This window comes from Anabrus simplex, chromosome 2, assembly GCF_040414725.1.
Source record: "Anabrus simplex isolate iqAnaSimp1 chromosome 2, ASM4041472v1, whole genome shotgun sequence".
NCBI classification, from domain to species: Eukaryota; Metazoa; Arthropoda; class Insecta; order Orthoptera; family Tettigoniidae; genus Anabrus; species Anabrus simplex.
In genome coordinates this window covers 656,919,370-656,945,629 of record NC_090266.1, presented here as the reverse complement: position 1 = coordinate 656,945,629, position 26,260 = coordinate 656,919,370, and the positions used below count along the sequence as shown (strand labels likewise).

Genomic DNA, 26,260 nt, shown 5'->3' with positions numbered 1-26,260 from the left:
AGTACCTGAACAATAACATTAGCATAAATTAAATTACTGTAGCCTTCAAATCATATCTTGATAAAGTTCAATTTGAAAACAAGCTCCTTATGCGCCGACACACGCATTTGGCATTAAATTAACTGGGCTTGAATTACCACCTTTACAACTGGCGGCTTCTTTACCTGATTTTAACTACAGAATGATTAGCCTACTCGACTTCCATATCGGCGCATAACACCGCACTGGAACCTCTGACCTTAAACCTTACCTAATCGCTTCGGGACAAAGCTCGATAGCTGCAGTCGCTTAAGTGCGGTCAGTATCCAGTAATCGGGGGATAGTGGGTTCGAGCCCCACTGTCGGCAGTCCTGAAGATGGTTTTCCGTGGTTTCCCATTTTCATACCAGGCAAATGCCGGGGCTGTACCTTAAGGCCACGGCCACTTCCAATTCCTAGGCCTTTCCTCTCCCATCGTCGCCATAAGACATATCTGTGTCGGTGCGACGTAAAAAAAAAATCGCTTCGGCACAAATCCTTCAAGTTGGCTGTGAGCATGCATCCAGAAGATTTTGGGTTCGAACCCCATTGTCGGCAGTCCTGAGTATGGTTTCCCGGTGCGACGTAAAGAAATGTGTAATCAATTCGTAATCTATGTAATAAAATATTTTTAATGCGTGATTCGATAAAAATCTTATGTTTTTTCAAGAACGAAGCGTGCTATTCTATTTTAATTAAGGTTTTTTTTCAGGTACTTTCAAAATTTGATTTATTCATAAATTAGTTTCGGCAGACAGAAGAATCTGACCGTTATAAATTGAATCGAAATTGAAAAAAAAAGGCTTCCACTATAACAAAAGATCTGTCTTAAATGCTATAATTTTCTCCGGAATGGTTATTTAATGTGGTGCTAAATCTACTGACAGCAAATCTTGATTATTTGGCTTGGACTTGCTTCAACTTAATTCCGGTCGCTCCTACGTGGAGCATAAGGCATATACAAAAGTTCTTGATCTGACTGACATTGTTGCTACTGTCTTCATATTATTCCAGGACTTTTCACTGTCCGACACTACGTTATTCTTGGTCCCCCTCTCTTCTTCCTGCTCCCTGGGGACTCCATTCAAGAGGCTCTTTTTTTACGCTGACGGGACCTAAGAACCGTGTGACGTACTCAACTCCATTTACGCTATTTTAACTGCACCTTAGTTATGCGTTGTTGCGAGCACTGATTCGAAACAATGCAAGCCTTTCACATACCTAGACTGAATCTCATTTTTTTTTTCTAGTTGCTTTACGTCGCACCGACACAGATAGGTCTTATGGCGACGATGGGACAGGAAATGGCTAGGAGTGGGAAGGAAGCGGCCGTGGCCTTAATTAAGGTACAGCCCCAGCATTTGCCTGGTGTGAAAATGGGAAACCACGGAAAACCATTTTCAGGGTTGCCGATAGTGGGGTTCGAACCTACTATCTCCCGAACATTTTGTTTTTAGACTGAGCGAGTTGGCTGCGTGATTCGGGTCTGGCAGCTGTGTATATTTTGTTCATTTTGGCAGCATATTACAAGCACGAAACTTGACAACCTTTTCTCTTCTTTTCCGGGCCTAGAGGGCATTTGGCAAGATAAGGAGTGACGTGGATACAGTTGCGGTGCCTTCTGCATGGGTAAAGCTCATAAGAGGCACATTATGCTACATCCGGTCACTGACGACGATATGAAAGATGATTGCGCCCCTATGGTAGATGCCTTTAACTTTAGAGGTGCTCTCACCCCTACATATGTCTCATTCCCAACATATCACGGTAGGGAGGTACTACCGTCTATCATAGATCCCTTCCGAAGGTGCGGAAATAATATCCACCACGGGACCGAATAAATGTGCAGTACTCAAGAAAGGAAAAATCCAGTGTAGTCTTCCATGTCACGAAACTGGACAATCCATTCGTATCAGTAAGGAGGGAAAAGCTCTTAGGCGATCGACATCTCTTTCAGCATATAGCCATTCCAGAGACGGTCACATTCTATGCAGCTTTTTGGCCGTGAGAAGAGGTCCCGAATGACTCGGTCCAAATTTTTGGAAACTCATTTTGTGAATCCTGTACATCGTAAAATTATACAAATGGGTTATAGTAGATATGATAAACTTGGCCGGTAAAATATCTTTCGCTATTAATTAATAAACAAGATATTATTTCGGATCTTTTAAAAATGTAAAATGCTTTTGCTGAAAATCGTAGAATCGTAGAATTTTAGACTTGCCACCTATTGGCTTTGGCTGCTTCAATTTGAATTACTGCAATAATTTCTGTTAGCGATGTGTGCTGTTGAAGTTAAAGTACGTCGTTCTGGTTTGTGTACAGTGCCCGCTGACTTGGTCTCTACGCTACACCAGTACACTGTGAGTGGGTACAGAGTGATAGCCATGGGGTACCGTGTGCTGGAGGAGACAAGCTACCACAAAGTGCTGCGCCTCATGAGGGACGATGTCGAGAAGGACCTCACGTTTGTGGGACTCATTATCCTGGAAAACCGATTGAAACCACAGACTACCGGCATCATTCGTCAGCTGAAGCTCGCCAATGTGAGGACCATCATGATCACAGGTAAGACAAGCTTTATATTTTTACCATAAAGAGCTTGGCACGCAGTTCCGCTATGTAAGTACTGTAGCACTGTAATATAGTATGCCTGGCCTCGTTAAGACACGAGCGGAGGAATGGAGAAAGTAAAGACTGTGATTGAGAAGCGATCATATACTAAGTGTTACAGTATTTTTATATTTTGCTCGTAAGTCTTTACACTTTATCATGGTAAACATTACTCATTGCCTCATTAGAGCTCGTCACGTTACTAGTTCTTATGAATGCTTAAGAAGATTGGTACATGTTACAACCTTCAAAAATTGGTCTTTCTAAATACGTTATCTCAGCCCCTACTACAATACGTACAGTCATGAAACCTTCCAAATGAAAAATATTAAATGTTTGCAATATAATCACATATTTCAACACTGAACTAGTCATTATCAAACCCACTAATTAATTACTCAAAATAGGGGCTTTTTACGTGTCGATAATCGCAGTTTTCTTCATAGCTGGATAATTTATCAATGTCATGTATGTTCAGTCCTCAGGCCAAAGGATGGATGGATCCTAAACAGCTCCACCGTCAGCTGTCATATATGGCCTAGGCATCACTGAAGGGGCGTACTAACGAAATGAGGAGTGGGGGTAGTTTCCCGTTGTTTTCCTCGCAGAGCCAGACGTTGCTATTACATATCAGTCTGCCAAGCCCACTGAAGTGCATGCCCCAACCGCGACCCTATGAGCAACATTTTTCACACCATTCACGGCAGGGACTGGCTGCATAAGGAATGGCACTTTTTCGCACAGCTCATAAATCAGCCAAGGATAAGACTGAGACAGATCAATGAAAGTAACAAAATTGCTCTACCCCATACCAAGAGACATACTGCACAGTGGACAGTACTTCTCGCCAGCAAAGATATACATCTTATCAATACATTGACATTATTTTATGTGCTGTTAAGCCACGTCTTTAAAAATGCCCGATTTTATTAAGTATGTATGTACAAAATTAGTCATTTTAATTTTGTTACGTTAATATAACATATTTTGGTATTCTTATGTTTTTGCATGCAGATATTTTTGTCCCAATAGCTATCAGCCCTAGACGCACAATTCTAGTGAGTTTTGTAGACATTATACCTAAGAATAGAAGGAAAAAGATGGAAGGAAAAAGGATCACCAGGTTATACTCCATACTGTACAAATTACGTGGGGAGGTACTTGGAAAAGTTAATTTGAGAACATTGTATCTCATTTCTCGTCAAGACTTGTAACATTTCACTGACTGCCAAAACGTAGAATCTTACTTTTAAATTCAAGTATGAGAACTAATGCAAAACTGACAGAATCTTTCACCAGAATGTTGTGCTATAATCGGGCTATACATTTTAAATAATAGTTTGAGAAATTTAATTTTCGAAGGTTGTGACATATACTAGTCCTTAAGTTAATACGCACTCACTCCCCAACCTTAGATACGTTCGTTGCTATACGCCATTTGGGATAATTTGTAGGGATGTCGGTAGGTGTGAAGTGTAAGTGACGTGACCGGCGAGTTGGCCGTGCGGTTAGGATCGCGTACCTGTGAACTTGCATGTGGGAGTTGGTGGGTTCGGACCCCACTATCGGCAGCAATGAAGATTGTTTTTCGTTGTCCCCCGTTTTAACGCCAAGCAAATGCTGGGGCTGTACCTTAAGGCCACGGTCGCTACCTTCCTAGTCTTATCTCTTTCCCATCCTTGCGTCGCCGGAAACCTTCGATGAGTTAATGAGACGTTAAACCACTATTAAAAAAAAGTGACGGGATTTTGGTCGTACAGATTAATTTATAATTAGCTGACGACAGAATGGGAAGGAAGGGATCGTGGCCTATGTAGTGGGCACTAAAAGTCTGCATTCCTAGTTTACGATCGGTCGAACGAAGATATAGTGAATGTGACCAGTCTGAGCGAACGCACCACATTCGGTTCGACTGATTCATATTCGCAGTCGCTAGGACATTCGATGCGGACATAGAACGGGATTGCGAAGACAAGGTGAAAGTAAAACCTGAGAGGAAACGATATGGATGATTAAATTAACAAAGGATGAAGAGCGAAGTATGGGAATCCTACCAGTTGTTGCTTACTGTAAAGTGTCGAATAATTCTTACTCGATAGTACGGAACAAGTGGCTGTGCGGTTTGCGTCACGTAGTTATCACCTTGCATTCGGGAGAAAGTGGGTTCGAACTCCACTGTCGGCAGCCCTGAAAATGGTTTTCCGTGGTTTCCCATTTTCACACCAGGAAAATACTAGGGCTGTACCTTAATTAAATCCACGGTCGCTTCATTCCCGCTCATAGCAGTTTCCTGTCCCTTACAACCTACAGTACGTGTTGGTGCTACGTAAAGCAAATTGAAAATAGAAACCCTTAGCTTCTAATTTACTCGTATACATTCTACTACTACCCATTGTCACGCACATACCGGATGGCCCGCTTGCCCCTTTTATTTTGTTTTATGAAACCCAAACCAAAAACACACAATAGCCCCGAAGGACCAAGGCCTAACAAGCGACCGCTGCTCACCCGGAGGTGTCGTGTGGTCGGCACGACGAATCCACTCAGCTGTTATTCTTAGCTTCCTAGACTGGGGCCGCTATCTCACTCAGATATAGCACAAGTTGAAGTAAAACCCTGGACGCCAGGCTGTATGAGCGCTAGTTTCGTCAACTGGTGTGACAGAGAGCAAGGCGAATATGAGTAGACGACAGTGAACGCGCCGTTGCCTTTTCTCCCCTTAACTTTTTTATCGGGGGAGGGGGGCGATGCTCCCTCCCCCCGCGTGGCAATCGAATCTATTCTACATTGCCTCCGACATGCTATTCGTTCTAAGAAGATAGAGATAGCAGGGAGGAGTGGGAGTGTGATACTACAGGAGTATCTGCCTGTCCCCATGCTCGGCATGTTACCAGGCCAGATGTGGTAATGGGTATCAATAGCGGTGTAATCGGGTAATAAGTGTCAGGACAAAACCACATAGGCGGAAACAGAAAGATGTCTGCATGTAAAACCTGACATTTTATAGATAGCACGTGCAAGGATGTGGGCTGGAATTTTCCAGATTGTTAGTGAGGAGTATGTATCATGCCCAAGTCATGTCCCCCTTAACTATCTAATATGCACAAATTTCTTTTAAGCACTTGTCATTACTTAACACACGTACCATTGTACAGACGTGAAATTTATTGCTCCCTGAAACAGAACATGTACCTGTAATACGATCGAGTTAATAGCTTATGCCACGTGATCTGTTACGGTAAAAAGTAAAATGAAGCCGTAAACCACGATTGAAACTGGCACGGATAGTAACTTTAGAGGTGGAAGGGCCGTAGTTTAGTAGTACACTTTAAGATAGTATTATGTATGTTTTGCTTATGCCTGATTCGGTAATGTGCCAGTCGCTCGTGGTAACTGTGTATCGGTATTTTAGTGGTTCGCTGAAGATGGTTTAGCGTAGTTTCTCATCTTCACACCGGGCTATACCTTAAGACCACGGAGTTCTTTTACGTGCCAGTAAATCTACCGACACGAGGCTCAAGTATATGAGCTCCTTCAAATACTATCGGACAGAGCCAGGATCGAACCTGCAAAGTTGTGCTCAGCTCCTACATCATCGGACGTGTCCAGATACTAGAATCTACAAATGGTGAACTAATGGCATAAATTACTGCAAGTCTCCGCGTAACAGTTAATTTTCTTAAATTTTATTTCATTCAAGTTTTCTTTGGTTTCTATAAGTTCAGTTTTCGTAAATACGCCATCACGTTTATCATCCTAATAAATAGTTGTTTTAATTGGTACTTTCATAAATTCTTATTAATGATGCTTAGTTTGCTAGGTAATGTGTACTTAATAGTTAGTGTCCTGTCATCCCACCTCTGGGAGTATTTAGAGTCCCATTATTTATTATTATTATTATTATTATTATTATTATTATTATTATTATTATTATTATTATTATTATTGTTGTTGTTACCGAGTTTTAGTGGTAGGTAGAGGTGAAAAAAGGTGCGGGCGTGAACGGGTCTCAAACTACGGAATCAAACTTAATGTAAAATTTAACAAGGTTATATTTTCTTTTAAAATGACGAAATAACAAGCATTGCAGGTACAGAGTAGCAAGTCAACAAAATGTATGTACAATATTTACTAGATTTGGGCTCAGCGCCCTTGCTTCACAATTCGTGGGCAATCAGCCCAACCTTACTTCAAAATAAGTTTTACCAGAGGGGCAGAAAACCCCATTCATGTTCAGGAACATTTGCTCCAAATTACACTGAAAAGCCTCCACGAGGCATACAACACTCAATTTTCAAAAAAAAAGAGCCACTCGCTCTCAACTCTAAGCCTCTCAAAGGCCAAACCAAACTCCACCTTCAAGTTGTCCTCACTGGACATAGACACAGGGGTAAAATACCCAACCTACTGAGGTCTATTAAATGAAAAGGGGTAATTACATGACCTCCAAAATAACAATTTGAGAGGAGGCGATCTGCACTCCTAATACACTTTGTTTTTAAAAACCTAATCTGGCTCTAGGCCACTAATGCAAGGGCTAATCCCATACTACAGAGGTGACTTTAGAAAAGAAACAAATTTACATAATGTTAAGGAAGAATAGGTTGAGAAAATAAGTTCACCTCAAAACAATATGAGTGGGAGCTCGAGAGGGTTAAGCACTCTCTATCCCAATACGTAGTTTAAAAGATAGAATAGATACCAGTTTCTTTACATTTTTAAGGAAGGTTACATAATGGAAAAACTTCGGACCCGCCCCGAGAGTTAAACTGCTGAGCAAGCAAGAAAAGAAGTAATTAATCGGCCATTACCTGGTTGTTGACTGTCGCCGAAGAAAGAGGCGCTTCCCGCCCCCTGCTATGTACTTTACACACTGAAAGATGGAACAGAAGTGGCCCGGAGACCCTAAAATCAGCAGTTTATATCCTCTCGCGGAAGGTTCGAGGCGTTAGGGGAATGAAAACACCCTCCCACAAACACTTTATTGGGTAGGATACAGCAACATATTCAAGTTGGGGGAAGATACCTCGGATTGGTCAGAAATTAATAAAAGAAATTCGGGATTGGTTAAGTACAAAACAAGGGGAAGGAGAGGGGTATACAGGCAACTTAAACAGTAACAGAAAGAAATTTAACAAGAAACAAACTTTTGAAATAAAAATTTCTCCAACAAAAACCAGTTCTTTCACTCCGCACTAGGGTGCACTATTGTTGATCTTCAGTAGTGTCCTCTAGAAGAGAAAGTTCACACTTCTTACTACAAGCAAAACAAAATACGTCGAAAATGACACAGTTCAAAAACTCTAAAATTTCCAGGTAGTGACATCTTCTGAGAAACTTGAAAATTAATACCGTCAATAAAGTTCAGACTTCCTCCAGCAGAGGAGTTTCAACTGGCGCAACTTTTAAATTAGCGGCGTGGAGGTGTACCGCCCGGTACAATTATTATTATTATTATTATTATTATTATTATTATTATTATTATTATTATTATTATTATCATCAACTATCGTCTTCATGCCATAAATTTGAAGGCTGGCGCCCAAGGGATGTTTTTTTATGGAGAGGGAAATGAGCGAGTATTTATTTATATTAAAATTAAGGTGACCCGGCACGTCACATATTGTCTGTCACCCATCCGTGGTGTAAGAGCAGGCACGTCACAAGTGCAGTGAGGAGTAAGCGTCTGGTGTTGGATATTTTGGGTATTGCCTAATCAGCCCATAGTACTTCGACGGCCATCTGACGGAGCATGCTACCTTCGTTTTCTTCAATATGACCGGCTGCAGTTGCTGGATAACGTGCCACTCCTCGAGCGATTACGAATGTGGGGATCAGTAGTAGGCAAGAACAGTCTTCATGTTTCATATCCTAATAAATGGATGGGACGAGGAGACCCGCTCCCTGGATTGCTATACCAGTCGAACTTACGCCACCTGACTTAGTATTGTGTAAGTCACTTAATGCAAGTAATATATGCACAGGAGACTGAAAACTCGGGTCACCTTCGGCAGTTCATCAAATACATGCCCAGCTGCTTACACCTCAGAATGGCAAGAATGCCTTAACGTCGTGCTGAAACCTGTATAAACTAAGGTGGTCAATATTTCGATCAGGGGCGTAAGTAATGAGCACGCCGTGTATTGATGTGACTTCTCAATATCACTTGCTTACAGATGTTTTACATTGCACATCATGATGCAACTCTGTTAGAACGTTCCGTGTACTAATGTGACACAGGGTTGATGCAATTTTGTAAATCTCCGAGTTGTGTATTAACTGAACTGGCAGATGATATGGGATGGAATGGGACAGGATGGGACATGCATGCACAAGCACTAAAATATCAACACAGTTAACCTTATTGTCAGGTCCCCCCGAGGTACTTCCCCCGCATACACTGTAGGTTGTAGGCTCGGATTAAGTCCTCTCCCCTCCTGTTGTATTCGAAACCCACGCTTCATTGCATTGCATCATTCAAAGGGAAATCCCGGACCCGCTTTTAGAATCTGGTCGGGATGGTAATTCCCAATCAGTTCTGGTCATTCCAGTTGATGATTTGATGATGTGTGCGTAGGTTTGAGCTCAAGTATCGGTAAATTTAAGTATTTAAGCTGTTTCCAAAAACCTCAAGAGAACTAAACAGGAAGAATCTGTTAAAGTTGAAAAAGAATAGTGTCGTTAAAAGTGTAGGTGAAGATTCTTTGCCAGGTCCCAATAGCAATAGTGTTAAGTTTTGTGATAAATCCGTGTCCGGAGTGTCGGTTGAAAATTTAAGTGAGAATGCAGCTCAAAATTCGGGAGAATGCAGTGTTTGTGGTAGTGATATTTCAGCACAGAGTGATTTGAAACTTTGTGTTGATGATTTTCAAACTGAGACTGCGAAAAATACAGGGTGTAGCAATACAGTACACTGCTGTGCAAAATTTAGGACGATATAGATAAAGCAGCATAACATAACATACCCGGTGGAAATAAAAGAAAGTGCGGTAACATGTTGCCAGAGGTCTCACACTTTCATAGGAACCTGGCGTGAGGTCAGCGCAACTATAGCACCAAGTGGGTCTGGCCCCACAAAACGAGGCAGTTGAAGGAACGGGACAAGACAGTGTGAGCCAATCAGTGAGCTGTTACGGTGAATTGTGGTGGTGTTATTCATTAGAGCATGGCCCGGAGACAACATACGAGGAAGAATAATCGACAAACTGGAAAAAGTATGAAGTGTGACGAGTGTAGCCCAGAAAACTAGTCCTAACATAGAGATAAAGCGTTTCCCCACACATGTCTATATAACATTTTCTTGTTCTACGTGTGAGGATTGTCCTGAAAGTTCGGCCGTTACATCCTGTGTAATTGACACTGATCGTGGCCGGTAGAGTGGTGAGTTGGACGAGGGTTTTAAAATAAAAATTGTTAATTCAGAACCTTACCAGCCGAAAGATCCTTTTCCGAAGGACGCTGGGACAACGATCATTCAAACTCTGAATATTATGACATTAAAAGAAGAACTGGGCGAAACATACATAGATTCTGGTTGTTTTACTCAATGTTTTTTTTTCTTTTCGCCGAAATAATATCCACCAGCAACAATCCACTCGAACAGAATACAAAGAGCTCATTTCAATGAAATGAAGCGGCACGGGGGAAAAAGTAAATATTCTTTTGACATTGTAACACACTCTAATTAATGCTTAATCTTCGACAATTACATTTTAATTAATATGAATCCAAGAAACTGACTTTTTGTGTACTGCACAGTAAATTAAAGGGTTTAGTTGGCGGTCCATTTCAAAACACGTTCCTGTTCGAGCTCACTTTGGTACATTGACAAGGTACTGTACTTCCGTGTCTGCACCTAAGACTTGGCAGCTCTTTCAACTTCGGAATTTGTCTATGGGATTGGGATAATGCAAAACGAAAACTTGCTTTATACCAGAAATTAGAAAAAGAAACCGCAAGAATATTGGGAGATTCCTACAAAATGTTTATATCCATTACAAATAACGTATTCACCGACGCGACTAAAACGTTATGTTCGTATAAAGATAAGGAAACCGATATAACAGTTACGTTTGTATTCAACAACATTATCTCGGTTTAAAATGTTACCAAAGAAAGGTTGGCCGGTAAAACAGGAAATCTAAGATAATAAATACCCTTTCAAGATGGCACCTCGTAGACGGCTGGAATATTTATCTAAAAGAGAAAATCAGAGGGACGAGGAATATAACAAAGATTATGCAATAAAACGTCCTAGGTGGATAAAAAAACGCGCTACATATTTCGAAGACTATGGTGACACTGATTTTTGAAGCACATTTTAAGTTATCTCAAGCCTCGACAGTGTAAGTGTTGTAATATAATTGAAATATCTGCGCTACTGTTGGGTGACAGTTGTAATACAAATAATATAAAATATGAATAAATACAACAAATAAAATAATCTTCTCACACTTGGGCGTTAATTGTAACATTTAAAATAATTACATTGATAAAAATATTAATTTTCGTACCATCATTGAATGTAATTATCACTTGATGACTTCCAATGCAATCGAATGTAAAATAAATAAATAAATAAATAAATAAATAAATAAATAAATAAATAAATAAATAAATGACGGTAATGATTTATAATTTGCCGAAAAATGCAGGTAAATGGTCACCATATGATCCCTAAATATTAGAATATTAATAAGTAATAACGAAAGCAACAATAATATTCCACTCAGGTCGTGTCCATAGAGCTGCAAAGCTGGTACTATTCTGATTGGGCCTTACCTAACCCCCTGAAAACGAATAAACAGGTAGGAACTGCACCTAGGTTCTCAAATAACTTGTCCAGGGATTGAAATAAACTAGCTATATTCTCTATTATCCATTTCCCCTTGTTTCGGTGTGAAGAAACCGCCCGCACCGTTTGTCCAATTATTTCTGATACATCCGGTATACTGTATAGGCCTAAATGTCCGGCTGCTTGGAGGAATAATAATCGCGTGGAGGCCTTTGCTTCAGACGGTCCCTGGTTCGATTCCCGACCGCGTCGGGGATAATAACAATGTCTCGTCAGTTACCTTACTCGTGGACTGTGTGTTTGTCCCAGTACGTTCTTCATATACACGCAACACAGCACACTACTAACCTCTAAAGAAACAGAATGCTGAATACATCCCTCTGCGTAGGGTTACCGTCAAGGCCATCCGGCCGTTAAACACGTCCAGACACAAATCACACCAACGACCCCACCAGAGAATAGGGTATATGGAAGAGGAAGAAAAAATGTACTGTATAGATACCATTTTGATAAGATAACCTTCATTTTAAAGGCTAATCGAGAATAGCATTTCACGTAATGCTCGTAAGTTTGCTTAAGGGGTATAATTAACTCTTGCCATGAAGTGAATTCTGATCGGATAATAAACTCGAATATCTTAGTTATTGCAACAGACATGTTTTACGTGATTAGTAAATTCCAAGATAATACTTTCTGTGGTCAGGAAACGTGGAACTAGTGTTAACCGTGCGACGATATACGTGGATTACGTCACCGTGCCGCCATTCTTGTCTAGGATATCACATGGTCACACCACTCACGATGGAAACTACTTCCAGAAATGGCAGATTCTATGAAGGTAATGCCCTTGTACTCTATTAGACATGGTACTGGAGGTTCCGGGATCACATGCCATGATCCGTCTATATTAAGGGCATGCCATTTGCATCGAACAATAGGAGCTCGCTCGTTAGAAACATCATACCTCGTATATCTCCCATTAATTTTAACCTTTACTTCGGTGCTTAAGGGAGTTTAGTTCACAGCTTGATGAGTTGCATTTTCCTGAAAACAAAACTGTCATGAAGATGATGATGCCACCATCAACTAATAAAATGTTGCAAGTAATACAATTTACAAGTAAATCCATACTGTAAATACCTTTTAGACTACTGTCTAAATTTGTATAACGAATATACTTTTGAGGCATTTCCTAGAGCTCAACTGAGTTACAGGGTCCGTATACTGTACCACCTTGTGCATATCCTTATTACTGGCTACATGCATCTTCTCTATACTCGCCTTCTTTAGATTTCATTTCCCACATTCCTCTTATAATATTGCAGTTTGTAGTGTTCCCTGGTTACTTCCGTTCTCTGTAAAGATGAGGCTCATTTTCAGTATTGCCTATCTCTGTCCCATCTTTATATTTTTCTCTTATTTTCGTGTTTCTTTACAGTATTTGCTAGGTGTGCCACTTCTACATCTTTATTGGATAAAAGCATTGATTTTTCATATTGTCTTATGGATTTATTCTTATATATTCCGGTCAACCATCAAGACATCGCTCTCATTTTCCTTTTTTGTTAACATTTCAGTCTTTATTCCCATAGTTTTACATATTTAAAAAGTTCTTCTAGGGTTTTTGTTACATTATGTCCTTATTGCCTTTCTATGTCGTGTCCTCTTGGACCACCACCTTACAGTACACAATCCTCTGTCATCCCTTGATAACTTTCTTTCTCAGTAGTGCCTCCTCCGTATGTCGTCTTGTTAAGGTGACCAGACGTCCTCTTTTATCCGGGCATGCCCTCCTTTTTATACCATTGTCTGGGTGGTTTATTTAAAAAAAACGAAATATCATTTTGAAGTGAATCTGCATATTTTGGTGTAATCTGTTTTCGTTATTACACGTATTCTTCATTACGCGACGGCATCGTCGATTTCGTATCAATAGACAGAAATGTGATTATGGGTATACGGTACATGTGATTACTTTATGTATGGCTTGTATTGTGGTAATTGCTATTTACCACTCTGTATATTGCATTGCTTCTCTCTCAGAAATAACCCTCAGAACACAGCGACAGGTGATAACCGGGATTTGAAGGAAGCAAGTTTTAAATGGATGGCGCTGACCAGTGATATTGATTATAGTCATGTTGAAAAATGTAATCTGTATTTGCAAGCTAAGTCTACATCCTTTCAAATTGATGTGAAATATTTGATCAGTTCTGCAGTTTCAAACAATTCCTGAATGAGAGTAGTAATAAAGGGAGCCTCCGTGGCTCAGACGGCAGCGCGTCGGCCTCTCACCGCTGGATACTGTGGTTCAAATCCCGGTCACTCCATGTGAGATTTGTGCTGGACAAAGCGGAGGCGGGACAGGTTTTTCTCCGGGTACTCCGGTTTTCCCTGTCATCTTTCATTCCAGCAACACTCTCCATTCCCATTTCATAGCATCTATCAGCCATTAATCACTTTGGGAGTGGCGACCCCATCGTACTAATAGCTTATATCTGCTTCATTCATTCCATCACTGACCCGGTCAAAGACTGGAAAACAGGTTGTAGGTTTTCATTTTTTTTCAGTAGTAATAAACCTGATTTAACAAGTTACCTTGTCAGAATTGGTCAAAGCATTTCAATTCACGTAAGTCAGTTGATTGGAGTTCAGAGTTATTAAAATTTAGAAAATTCTTTCTTTCCTATACCAGGGCACAATACAAATATAAAACGACTATTTTAACTGACCTCAGCACAGTGAAGTTTCAAACTGTAATCTTTAAAAATCTTTTTAATGGTTGAATATAATCTAAAGGAAGATAAATGTGTATCTTTTTATAAGTATAAAACTCCTGTACGCAACTGAATGTTCAGAAAAGTACCAACAAGGCGTGTAAATTAGTTTCATTGTTCAAATTTTGTAAGAATTTACTGTATATATGAAAGGATAAATTTGGTTTATGTATGTGAAAATTAGAGTATATGTCTGAATTCAGACGCTCAATGGAGGATTTTGTGTCCTCTTTATTTTTTTATGTTATTTTATCCATTTGCCCCACTTTGTAGCCCACATGTTGATGTTTCATTTGGTGCTGGTACGCTGTCCTTAGATTTTCACCTCATGCACCCGTTTTTAGTCTCAACCAATACTTAACTATTCGTTCAGCAATATCTACCCGTATAGTAGTTTCTTCCCACATCACTCGACACACAAATTAACTGTAAAAGTTTGTTGACCGTTATATTTCAAGCCTCAGCAATAAGGGAAGACAATAACAAAGGAAACTCTGAGTCGGAAATACCACAGCAACGTCTTATTGGTGAGACAAAGGAAACAGTGAGGGAGAAGGCACAGCCTGCCGTCCCTCAACACTCGCTTTTCCATTCGCGTGACTTTCTTAAGTGGTATTTGTGGCCTCTTCCGGGCTCTCCATCACTGATAATGTTGAAGATACCACACAATGGCAGTTTTCTTAGTATTACCAGAGAGAAGGCGCTTTGAGGAGCAACTTAATGCTCTTAGTGTCGCTGCACATTTCATCATTGGTCACGGAAACTCAGTTCACTGAGTGTCGCCTGTTATCGTGACAGGACCCACGCCGGTCCACTACACCAGAATAAGATAGCTCTTAAATTGATCTCATGAGGCGAGAGTTCGTCTCAGAGGCGTATACCGTAACTGGTAAGCGCAAGGTCCGATCAGCCTTGCTCATCTCTGGTATTCTCAGGGTACTGAAATTCCACAGTGTATTTCTTTTGAACCAGTTTTACGTCTGGATGCACTTCCTGATGCGAACCCTACATAGATGGATGTATTCATTATTGAAGTTTCTGTTGTATATAGATGAAGAGAAACTTAATGCGAGCATGAACACCCAAACCCCGAGCCAGTGGAATTAGCAATTCTCAGTTTCGAACCCGGGGCTCTCTGATACGAAGGCTAGTACGCTGACCGTTCAGTCAAAAAGCCAGACACCAAGCATTTTGTTCAGCCTTCAGTTATTTATAGGAGGATCATATATATTTTCTTCTCATACACCTCGCATTCAAATACAAACGTAGTAGATATCTGGTGCCTGTCATGGGAGGCACGCAATCTACTGTAAGTACAGTGGCCTCAACGTTGGAGGTTGTTCGCTGACGGGAAGTGTTACGGCGAAACCAGGGCCCTCACTGTGTACTGTTATTTAGAAATAAAGTAGACCTCTGAATTTCATGCAACTATTAAATCGCGATTAAATACACAAGCAGATACAGAGTCAACTATGTCAGAAATCATAACACTTAGAATTAATGAGTTTCTTGTTAAAAGTGGGCATGATCTGTTTTAATTTTCCATCAGTAACAGGTCTATCTATAAGTTTGACCTACTTAATAAGTCAGGACGCGCGCTCGGCATTCCCCCTGGTTTCTTCCGTTCTCTGTAAAAGAAATTCAGCTCATTTTCAGTATTGTCTATCACTTTCTCATCTATATTAGCTGATCCCAGCATTGCAGCATGCTATAAATGTCCAAACAAAGCTTTCATTTCCTATTTTTTGTTTCTGAGGTGTCTCTTAACTAAACAACACTTCTTTTACATCCTCTGCTCCACCACGTGATACACTAAGCTTAGCGACTCTTTAAGACTGGTGCCAATCACTCCTTTTAATAATTTCATACCTTAACCCAGAGGTGCTCACGCTGGGCATTCCGTCCCGCGGGCACCCAGCACTCTTAAGTGGGCGGACTGGCAGGCGATGAGCGCAGCGTATGCTATTCAACCACATTGCCGTGGCTACGTCACGGGCCGTGAAGGATGGGCGAAGTTCTCCCAAACACTCTCGATCACTGCTGCGATACCAGAGTTTGAAATGGAAGCAGAAAATAATGAAAGAGGACAGAAATCCGCTTCATTTTCAATTTACGTTCTAAGAAATAAGTTATTTATGTTGATTGCTGTTTATGTATTTTGACCGGATACAACAGAGTTAGGCCGACAGCCTCAAATATTTTTATAATGTACGTAATCGATTACAATTTTCAGTTACAATTTAAGAGGTGCTTTAGGAACAGTTCTAATATAATACGGAGTTAGGATGGATAAGCTGTGGCTTGTGATTGGTTGGTTTAAATTATCTGATAAACTCGCCAACAATCCAATCATGTTTACCGGGAATAAAATCAATGAGGTTATTTATTTGAAGGCATACTATATATGTATTTTGTAGATACCGTTACGTTGTCGTTGTTGTACTTCAATCTTGGATAGTAAATATCTTATGTCCTCGCTCGTAATGGAACTCCCTCTCGCCATTTCGAAGCTAGCTATTGTCACCACCCCCTGTGAGTGGGGGACGCAGACGAAGAATTCACCCACGGTATCCCCTGCCTGTCGTAAGAGGCGACTAAAAGGGGCGACCAAGGGATGATCAAATTAGAACTATGAAGCTACTTGTGATTAGTACCACCACGTGGGGAACACCATGGGTTGATTTTACTTGCGCGCAGTATCACTATGTTGGGTAACAAGTAGGTTTGTGATTACTAGCAAACGAGAGCGCGACGGTTTTTACAGTATCTGTAATCAGTAACACTATATGAGCGACACTATGGGATGAGGGAACCCATGGTGCTGGCTTGCCTATGATTAGTACCCATTGTATGGGGAACACCACGGGATAACGCGAGTCCCTGTGGGTAGTACCCTTAAGTGATGAACACCATAGGTTTGCGTTGCCTGTAAATGGCGCCGCAATGTGTGAAACAGCGTAGGTCTGTATTACATGTGCAAATTTCATTACCTGCGAGTAGTACCATAATGTGTGGAATACCGCGAGTCTACACTTTCTTGATTATTACCGCAACATGACAAATACCATGGTTCTACTTTCCCAGCGATAAGTACCATTATGAGGGGCCGCTGACTTGGATTTTGGACCCCTTTCGACTAAAAGTATTATCGATTCAGTATTGTGCTATACAAGCAGTCCCTTGGTCAGTAATACTATTGTTCTACACCAGCTTCTGCGCATGTGAGGCACTGTACGTCGGTTCCACAGATCGTTTTAAATTCATATCCATCTATCCATTCATTCTTCGTCCTCGCGTTTTGAATTGTCAGTGGATGTTTTTGGGCTTTTGTCATTTCATTTCGTCTCATTTCGTACCACTAGGGGCCGATGACCTAGATGTTAGGTCCCTTTAAACAACAAGCATCATCATTATCATAATCATTGTCACCGGACGCCTGTTAAATTTTAAATACTATTTTCAGAAATTCAGTGAACAGGGAGTCATACAACACTACAACACTGTGCAAAATCATTATTGCATTATGTAATTATTTTACTTGTTACTTAATGAATAACAGGAATTTTACTTTTAAGAAATGAAAATACCGTCATTCCCATCCAAGGAATTGTAAATCGTAGCTTGTAGGTTTAAACCTTGTACTTTTATAGATTGTATCACAAAAATTATAACGCGTCAGTTTTCTTCGAATGAATGAAGGAATAAATAAATATAAGAAACTAAAGCAGACTGTCCATATCGAGCACAGTATAAATCAAACCGGAATATCTTGAAAAGGTCAGTTTTTGTTTTGTTTCGATTATAGTTTTATTTTAAATAACTTGCCCCAATCAGCACTTCCCTGAGTAGTGGAGGAGAGCTTCATAATCACAATCGAACGTCAATGCTCCCACGTACTACGTAAGCTGCCCGCATTTACGTCACGCCAGCCCGGCCGCACTGGGCTAGACCAACGCCGCGTAGATGACAAAGCCTTCCAGCTCAACCATGACGTCACAGCTTGTAGCAAACTCTGCCTACCTGACAACCGAGAAGACCAATAACCAAATCCAGTTTTTCGGAAAAGGCCGCCACTTCCTGTATTATTCTTCATAATTAAAAAATGCAATAATAATATATGGAAATAATTCAAAAGTAGCAATAGCTGTTTAGCATTTTAAAGCCAGAAATTAATTTTAATTATGGTGATTTATTACATCGTAAAATTCTCACAAACACATCATTTTTAAATTACTTTATTTTCATAGCACAGTAGCAATGCTCGTGTTAGATATACATTTTTTTTACCACACTTTGATGTTAAAAATAATTGAAAAATATACAAACCATATTGAGTAATTCAATGTGAAATCAACAAGGCTCACATCTGACCCTCTATGATTTGAAAAGTACTCGTTACAAACGGCAAGAAGGGCATTTTACAAAATTATATATCTCCCAGATAATTACCTCTAGGTGGCGTTGACTAGACTCAACGGTGGCCCAGCTGAGCACCTCTGCCTTAACTCGTAATCGGAGATATTCCTAGTTAAGCAACAGAGGCCTAAAATCCGCATCGACCGCTATATTTCACGGGAGCTGAATAGCTCTCACGAACATCATCACATAGGATCGGTGTACGGCAATCCAACTATATTACAGCTCACTATATCACAGCTGTGCGAAAGAGCCACTCCACAGTGAAGCTATTTAGTCTGACCACTGCGAATGTAAATAAATGAGGAAACTAAAACTCACTGTAATCAGCACGCGCGCTAGATAGAAATCACCCAAGACTGGCATTAACATACAAACATGTCACCAGCTCGAATAACACGGATGCTAGTAAAATATTGAGCAATAACGACTGTTTAGGAGAGTCGGTTAGGAAAGTAGCAAAGGGTAGAAGACAAAATGCCCGTTCGACCATACATAGGCCTACATACATACATACATACATACATACATACATACATTATCATTATAGACTGTTATGCCTTTCAGCGTTCAGTCTGCAAGCCTCTCAGAATTTACTAAACGTCGCCACAATCCTCGATTTGCAACTAGTGTTGTGGCCTCATTTAGTTCTATACCTTTTATCTTTAAATCGTTAGAAACCGAGTCTAACCATCGTCGTCTTGGTCTCCCCCTACTTACCGGGCGAGTTGGCCGTGCGCGTAGAGGCGCGCGGCTGTGAGCTTGCATCCGGGAGATCGTGGGTTCGAGCCCCACTGTCGGCAGCCCTGAAGATGGTTTTCCGTGGTTTCCCATTTTCACACCAGGCAAATGCTGGGGCTGTACCTTAATTAAGGCCACGGCCACTTCCTTCCAACTCCTAGGCCTTTCCCATCTCATCGTCGCCATAAGACCTATCTGTGTCGGTGCGACGTAAAGCAACTAGCAAAAAAAAAAAAACTCCATTATTCTCCTAGGTTACCTATCCTCGTCCATTCGCCTCGCATGACTCCACCACCGAAGCCGGTTTATGCGTACAGCTTCATCCGTCGAGTTCACTCCTAAATTAGCCTTTATCTCATTCCGAGTACCCTCCTGCCATTGTTCCCACCTGTTTTTACCAACAAACATTCTTGCTACTTTCATGTCTGTTACTTCTAACTTACGAATAAGATATCCTGAGTCCACCCAGCTTTCGCTCCCGTAAAGCAAAGTTGGTCTGAAAACAGACCGATGTAAAAAGATGGTTTCGTCTGGGAGCTGACTTCCTTCTTACAGAATACTGGTGATCGCAACTGCGAGCTCACTGCATTAGCTTTACTACACCTTGATTCAATCTCACTTACTATATAACCATCCTGGGAGAACACACAACCTAAATACTTGAAATTATCGACCTGTTCTAGCTTTGTATCACCAATCTGACATTCAGTTCTGTTTAATTTCTTACCTACTGACATCAATTTAGTCTTCTAGTGGGTAATTTTCATACCATAGTCATTGCACCTATTTTCAAGTTCCAAGATATTAGACTGCAGGCTTTCGGCACAGTCTGCCATTAAGACCAAGTCGTCAGCATAGGCCAAACTGCTTACTACATTTCCACCTAACTGAATCCCTCCCTGCCATTTCATACCTTTCAGCAGATGATCCATGTAAACTACGAACAACAAAGGTGAAAGATTACAGCCTTGTCTAACTCCTGTAAGTACCCTGAACCAAGAACTCATTCTACCATCAATTCTCACTGAAGCCCAATTGTCAACATAAATGCCTTTGATTGATTTTAATAATCTACTGAACCCTTTAGGTCCATATTGAGGGATACCTACCTTTCTTACCTATCAGCAAAGTTCACGAGATCTGTCTCTTGGGTCGTGTCGGGTTCTTCGTCACTTGCTGAGGTAAAGGTAGGGTTCAGTAATTCTAATCTATCTACTGGAATGAAAGGTCTATTTAAAAGATTCCTATTTATTCAGGAAAATTATGAAGCAATCGGTCAATGGTATCATAGAAGTCAACTGTGTCCACTGGACACCACAATCATTTTTACATAAACGTCAGAACACTGGTGTGAGACTTTAACGTAACTGCCTGACGGGCATTCTTACTAGAAACCATTGTCTCAATTATTAATCATTTAAGAAAGGAAAGTCTGGAAATCCTTAAATTCGGCTTCCACGTGAGTCCACATGTACCATCATAGTGATTCGTTATGGTCCAGCCCTCGTAACACGAACTCTGGACTCCGGTTATAATTAAGGCCGTCCAATCGGTGTGTGCCACACAGTGGTTCTACGGCATGGACCCTTAATTGAATCGATGTGACCTACGTCTATGTCATGGACCGACATCTAATCTTCTAAGTTACTTTAAAGTCATTGTGGATGATGACCGCAAGGAAATGATGCTACAATGGCATATGGCCCTAATCTAAATCACTGAGGTTGATGACCCCTGTCCATCCAAGTTCTAGGCTGAAGGCTAAACACAATTAAGTTACATCGGTTGAAGACCTAAGTTCCACTTTACTATCCCCAGCACATTCACTGCTCAATCAATCCAAGTTCAATAATTACAACAATAGCAATGCTCACAAACTTTGTGGCAGTAAAATCCATTTCATTCGGATATGTCCCTTTAATCGTTACTTTATATTTAAATATTCCCCCAGAAAAACAAACTAAAATTTCCAGAATGCATCTCCAAGTTATTCGCTTGATTAAAGTTATTTCAAAATGCGGTTTCACTGAATTTAATAATTAAATAAATTTAAATGATTTAACGAAATGTTAAAGATCAGTAAATTTTATCTCCGCGGACTCTGGTTTCTTCACAAATTCGTACGCAACTGTGATGTAAATTCAATATTGCGATGTTTATCTGGCTGGAAAAGAATCTGTTACGTAATTCATGTCCAGCTATATATCTTGTCTTGTGATCTCACACTTTTAAAATCTAATCTAGTCCTAACCGTTATTAACACTTGGATATCCTAATAATCTACGTACAAACCAAACAACTCGCCATATAATTACGATGTCACATCTCGTCATACCATTATGAATTTTGCACACCCCTCACAGACAAACCGATTATCACAGCCATCGCTCTATATTTTGGACAACCCTGAATTTGGTTACTCTGTTCCTTATACTCAAAGTTCGTGATTTCAAATGTTCATTACGTCCCCAATTACAGTATTTCACAATACTCAGATCATTACCGGCTATGAATTTCAACTAAATCCAGCATTTTAACGTTTTCCCTGGCCGAGAATTACAATCTCAATTCCACACGGGTCCCGTTATTATCCCCGCTGTCAGCTGAGGCCTCTCACCCCAAGCTCGCTTGGCAGTTACATGAAACACCTGGTTTATTCACAGTTGACTGGCTTCTCAAAATGCTCCCTTTAAACTCTGCCGACATAATTAAACAAATACGATATTCTAACCAACAAAATGCACAGATTATGCTTCAAGATGCCCACACTAATTATACGCGCCGCCAATTGATACCGCTACGGATTTCTATGAATTTCTTTCCATTCTCAACATTATAAAATATTCCTCGGGCTATCATGTCCCGGCTTCAATGACAGGACTCTAACCTGATTCGCACATCTCATCTCAACTCATATAAAACATTCCTCGGGCTTCCGTGTCCCGGCTTCAATGTCAGGTCCAACCTGATTCACAAATCTCATATCAACAAAACTAACCTCTGTTTCCCAGCTCCACAATTATCGACAAAGAACTGGAATAAAATCCTCACTAGAAATCCCGACGTCTAATATCGCACAATGCGTTATTCATGAATAACTTCGCATGAATGATATCGTATTTAATAACTTGATTTTTACGAGAAATGACTGAAACATTCTACTAGATCTTTTTATTGTCAGTCAGACACAGTTTAAAAATGGGCATAAAAAAACGTTTCTCTCCGTGACCAAACTCATCACCCTAGGTTCTCACCCGACAGCGCGCTTCCACTCGATTGAAAATGAGTAACCATGGATTATTATTATTAACGTCAAATTGCAGACAGAAAAATTTTACGTCGAATGAACATCTTAATTTGACATCACAAAATATAGGCAGTACACTCACACGGATGACGATCTACATTGGATGCGATATCACTTCGGAACCCTATTCAATAACTTTTTACAACATTATACGGCACTCGCAAGACTTCAAAAATTTATCCAAGTGGAAAATAAAACAAATGACTCTTTTAGTCGTACTCTCACATTTACAAAACTTAGTAGGGTGACCACTGCGTCGTATATCCCCATTCAAATACACTTTTAGAGATCACGAGACAAGATATAAGAGGTAGTAAGATGGAAAGTCACCTACCTCATGTAGTCATAGGGCTCACCTGCGACCCTGGCATTTTATTTAGCCATTTTTACATTCATGGCTTCACAGTTCATTATTTTTTTTCAGGTTTCCTGGAATACAGCATTAAAAAAAGAAAATACCCTTCACTTGTTTGCTGGGCGCACACGATGGACTATAATTATTTCGGCACACGAATTACTTGATCACATAAGAATTTATTCAGTATTTTGACCGTCCTATCTGGTACAATTATTTCACTCAAGAAAACTATCCCCTCATGGACTCAAGACTTAGCCGCAATGGCTAAAATCTGCAGTTGAACTCAGTCTACTTTCGTTGTTTGATTTCGCAGAGCAGCTCAACAATTTTTCGTCCGCTTTGTATCACAAATGCCGGAGAAGGAAGGTTCGTCATGGCGTCCCTTCATATTTATAGCAGTTACCCCCTCTCTTCGGATCTCTCCCTTTGCCGCCAAGAAAATTTCTATAAATTTTCTGACTTACCTAAACTGTAATTTGAAGAGTTTTGAAAGTGACTACATGCTTGCTACATTTCTGGCGGTAGTGTTCATGGATATTTAAAACTTTTACGGGTTCGATTTGTGAGATGATTTACCCCCTTTGATAGGCACTATATTTTTTGACTTGGCTTGGGTCGCCATATACACGCGCTTTGAAATAGTTCACAAAAATGACTTGAGATTCTTCCGCCGTTGACACGTGTGGCTGACGTCACGTACCCCAGAGCGTGGGACCGAAGGTAATCACCCCCTCGTCACGTGTCAAATCCATGCTATCAAGAATCCAAATTTTACTTTAATTGTTACATTATGCATAATGTTCTTAGGGCACAAAGGTCATGGGTTCACTACCTTTAATTCCATAGTCCCCCAGTATGGCGAACATCTTTTCCCTCGGTACCCTGTCACATGCTTTCTCAAGATCTACGAAACATAAACACAACTGCATATTCCTCTCGTAGCATTTTTCAATTACCTGGCGCATACTGAAAATCTGATCCTGACAGCCTCTCTGTGGTCTGAAACCACACTGGTTTTCATCCAATTTCCTCTCAACGACTGATCGCACCCTCCCTTCCAAGATGCCAGTGAATACTTTGCCTGGTATAATAATCAATGAGGTACCTCGATGGTTGTTGCAATCCTTCCTGTTCCCTTGCTTATAGGTGCAATTACTGCTTTTGTCCAATCTGAAGGTACCTTACCAACACTCCATGCTAATTTTACTACTCTATGAAGCCATTTCATCCCTGCCTTCCCACTATACTTCACCATTTCAGGTATAATTTCATCTATTCCTGCTGCCTTATGACAATGGAGTTTATTTACTATCCTTCTCCACTTCTTCAAGCATAATTTCACCAACATCATTTTCCTCCTCCCCATGAGCTTGGCTGTTTGCAACACCACCAGGATGATTTCCTTTTACATTGAGAAGATGTTCAAAATATTCCCTCCACCTCTCCAGTGATTCCCTGGGATCTATTATGAGTTCACGTGAATTACTCAAAACACTGTTCATTTCCTTTTTCCCTCCCTTCCTAAGATTCTTTATTACTGTCCAGAAAGGTTTCCCTGCTGCTTGACCTAGCCTTTCCAGATTATTACCAAAATCTTCCCATGACTTCTTTTTGGATTTAACAACTATTTGTTTCACTCCGTTTCTTTCATCTACGTACCAATCCCTGTCTGCCTCGGCCCTTGTTTGGAGCCATTTCTGATAAGCCTTCTTTTTACGTTTACAAGCTGCTCTCACTTCATCATTCCACCAAGATGTTCGCCTTTTCCCATCTTTACACACAGTTGTTCCTAGGCATTCCCTTGCTGTTTCTACTACCGCATCCCTGTATGCCACCCATTCACTTTCTATATCCTGAACCTGATTACTGTCTACTGTTCGAAACTTCTCACTAATCATATCCATGTACTTCTGTTTAATTTTCTCGTCCTGGAGATTTTCTACCCTTATTCGTTTGCAGACAGATTTCACTTTCTCTACCCTAGGCCTAGAGATACTTAGTTCTCTACAGATCAGATAGTGGTCTGTATCATCGAAAAATCCACGAAAAACTCGTACATTCCTAAAAGATTTCCTGAATTCAAAGTCTGTTAAGATAGTCTATTATGGATCTGGTACCCCTAGCCTCCCATGTGTAGCGGTGAATAGCCTTATGCTTGAAGAATGTATTCGTAACAGCTAAACCCATACTAGCACAGAAGTCCAGCAAACGCTTCCCATTCCCATTAGCTTCCCTATCTTCCCCATATTTACCAATCACCCTTTCGTATCCTTCAGTTCTATTCCCAACTCTCGCAGTGAAGTCGCCCATTAGCACTATTCTATCCTTGCTGTTGACCCTGACCACGATGTCACTCAATGCTTCCTAAAACTTGTCAACTTCATCCTCATCTGCACCCTCACATGGTGAATACACGGACACAATTCTTGTCCTAATTCCTCCCACTGACAAATCTACCCACATCTTTCGCTCATTTACGTGCCTAACAGAAACTATGTGGCGTGCAATGGTATTCCTGATAAAGAGCCCTACCCCAGACTCTGCCCTTCCCTTTCTAACACCCGTCAAGTACACTTTATAATCTTCTATCTCTTCCTCATTATCCCCCCTTACCCGAATATCACTTACTCCTAGCACATCCAGATGCATCCTCTTTGCTGACTCGGCCAGTTCCACCTTCTTTCTTCCATAAGCCCCATTACTATTGATAGCTCCCCATCGAATTCCATTTCGTTCGCCAAGTTGTTTCCAAGGAGTCCCTCGCCTGTCAAATGGGAGTGGGACTCCATTACTCCCATAGGTCCGAGGCTTGCTTAAAGTGTTCTGAGCTCGGTAAATTCATGAAGCAGGATGCTGCCCTACTTGCACATAGTCCAAGTGGGGATCTCTCCTCTAACGGGTTATGGACCATCGGTGAATTGTATAGTCCTAGCCGCCTGAGCACAAGGAGGGCCACGACTCAGAATATGTCCGAGATGCCCACTCCCATTCCATAGCAACTGGTATCCCGACTCTCAGGACCACTTACTAGGCCACTCAGCCGTTGCCCATGGTTCACGAACTAGGACGTGACTACAGTAACCCACAAACATGAGCCATCCGTTCGACCAAGAATGATTAATAATTCATTTTGTGCCATGCGTAAAATGTAACCACGCACCTCCTAACGTGTTATCAAATAAGACTGAAATGTCTGTTTTCTACCATGTTATCCCAATGGTAAGCAAATGTAGGTA

The 26,260-nt window shown here is 40.8% G+C and overlaps 1 protein-coding gene across 1 annotated transcript in view; it reads left to right on the top strand.

The window, feature by feature from the left end:
* The window catches only part of LOC136864327 (polyamine-transporting ATPase 13A3), an 869,746-nt gene that overhangs the window by 789,458 nt on the left and 54,028 nt on the right, over window positions 1-26,260 (top strand). The window contains exon 16 of the mRNA XM_067141161.2: window positions 2,344-2,586. Coding sequence (XP_066997262.2) covers window positions 2,344-2,586 — 243 coding nt within the window. The remainder of the gene's footprint in view (window positions 1-2,343; window positions 2,587-26,260) is intronic.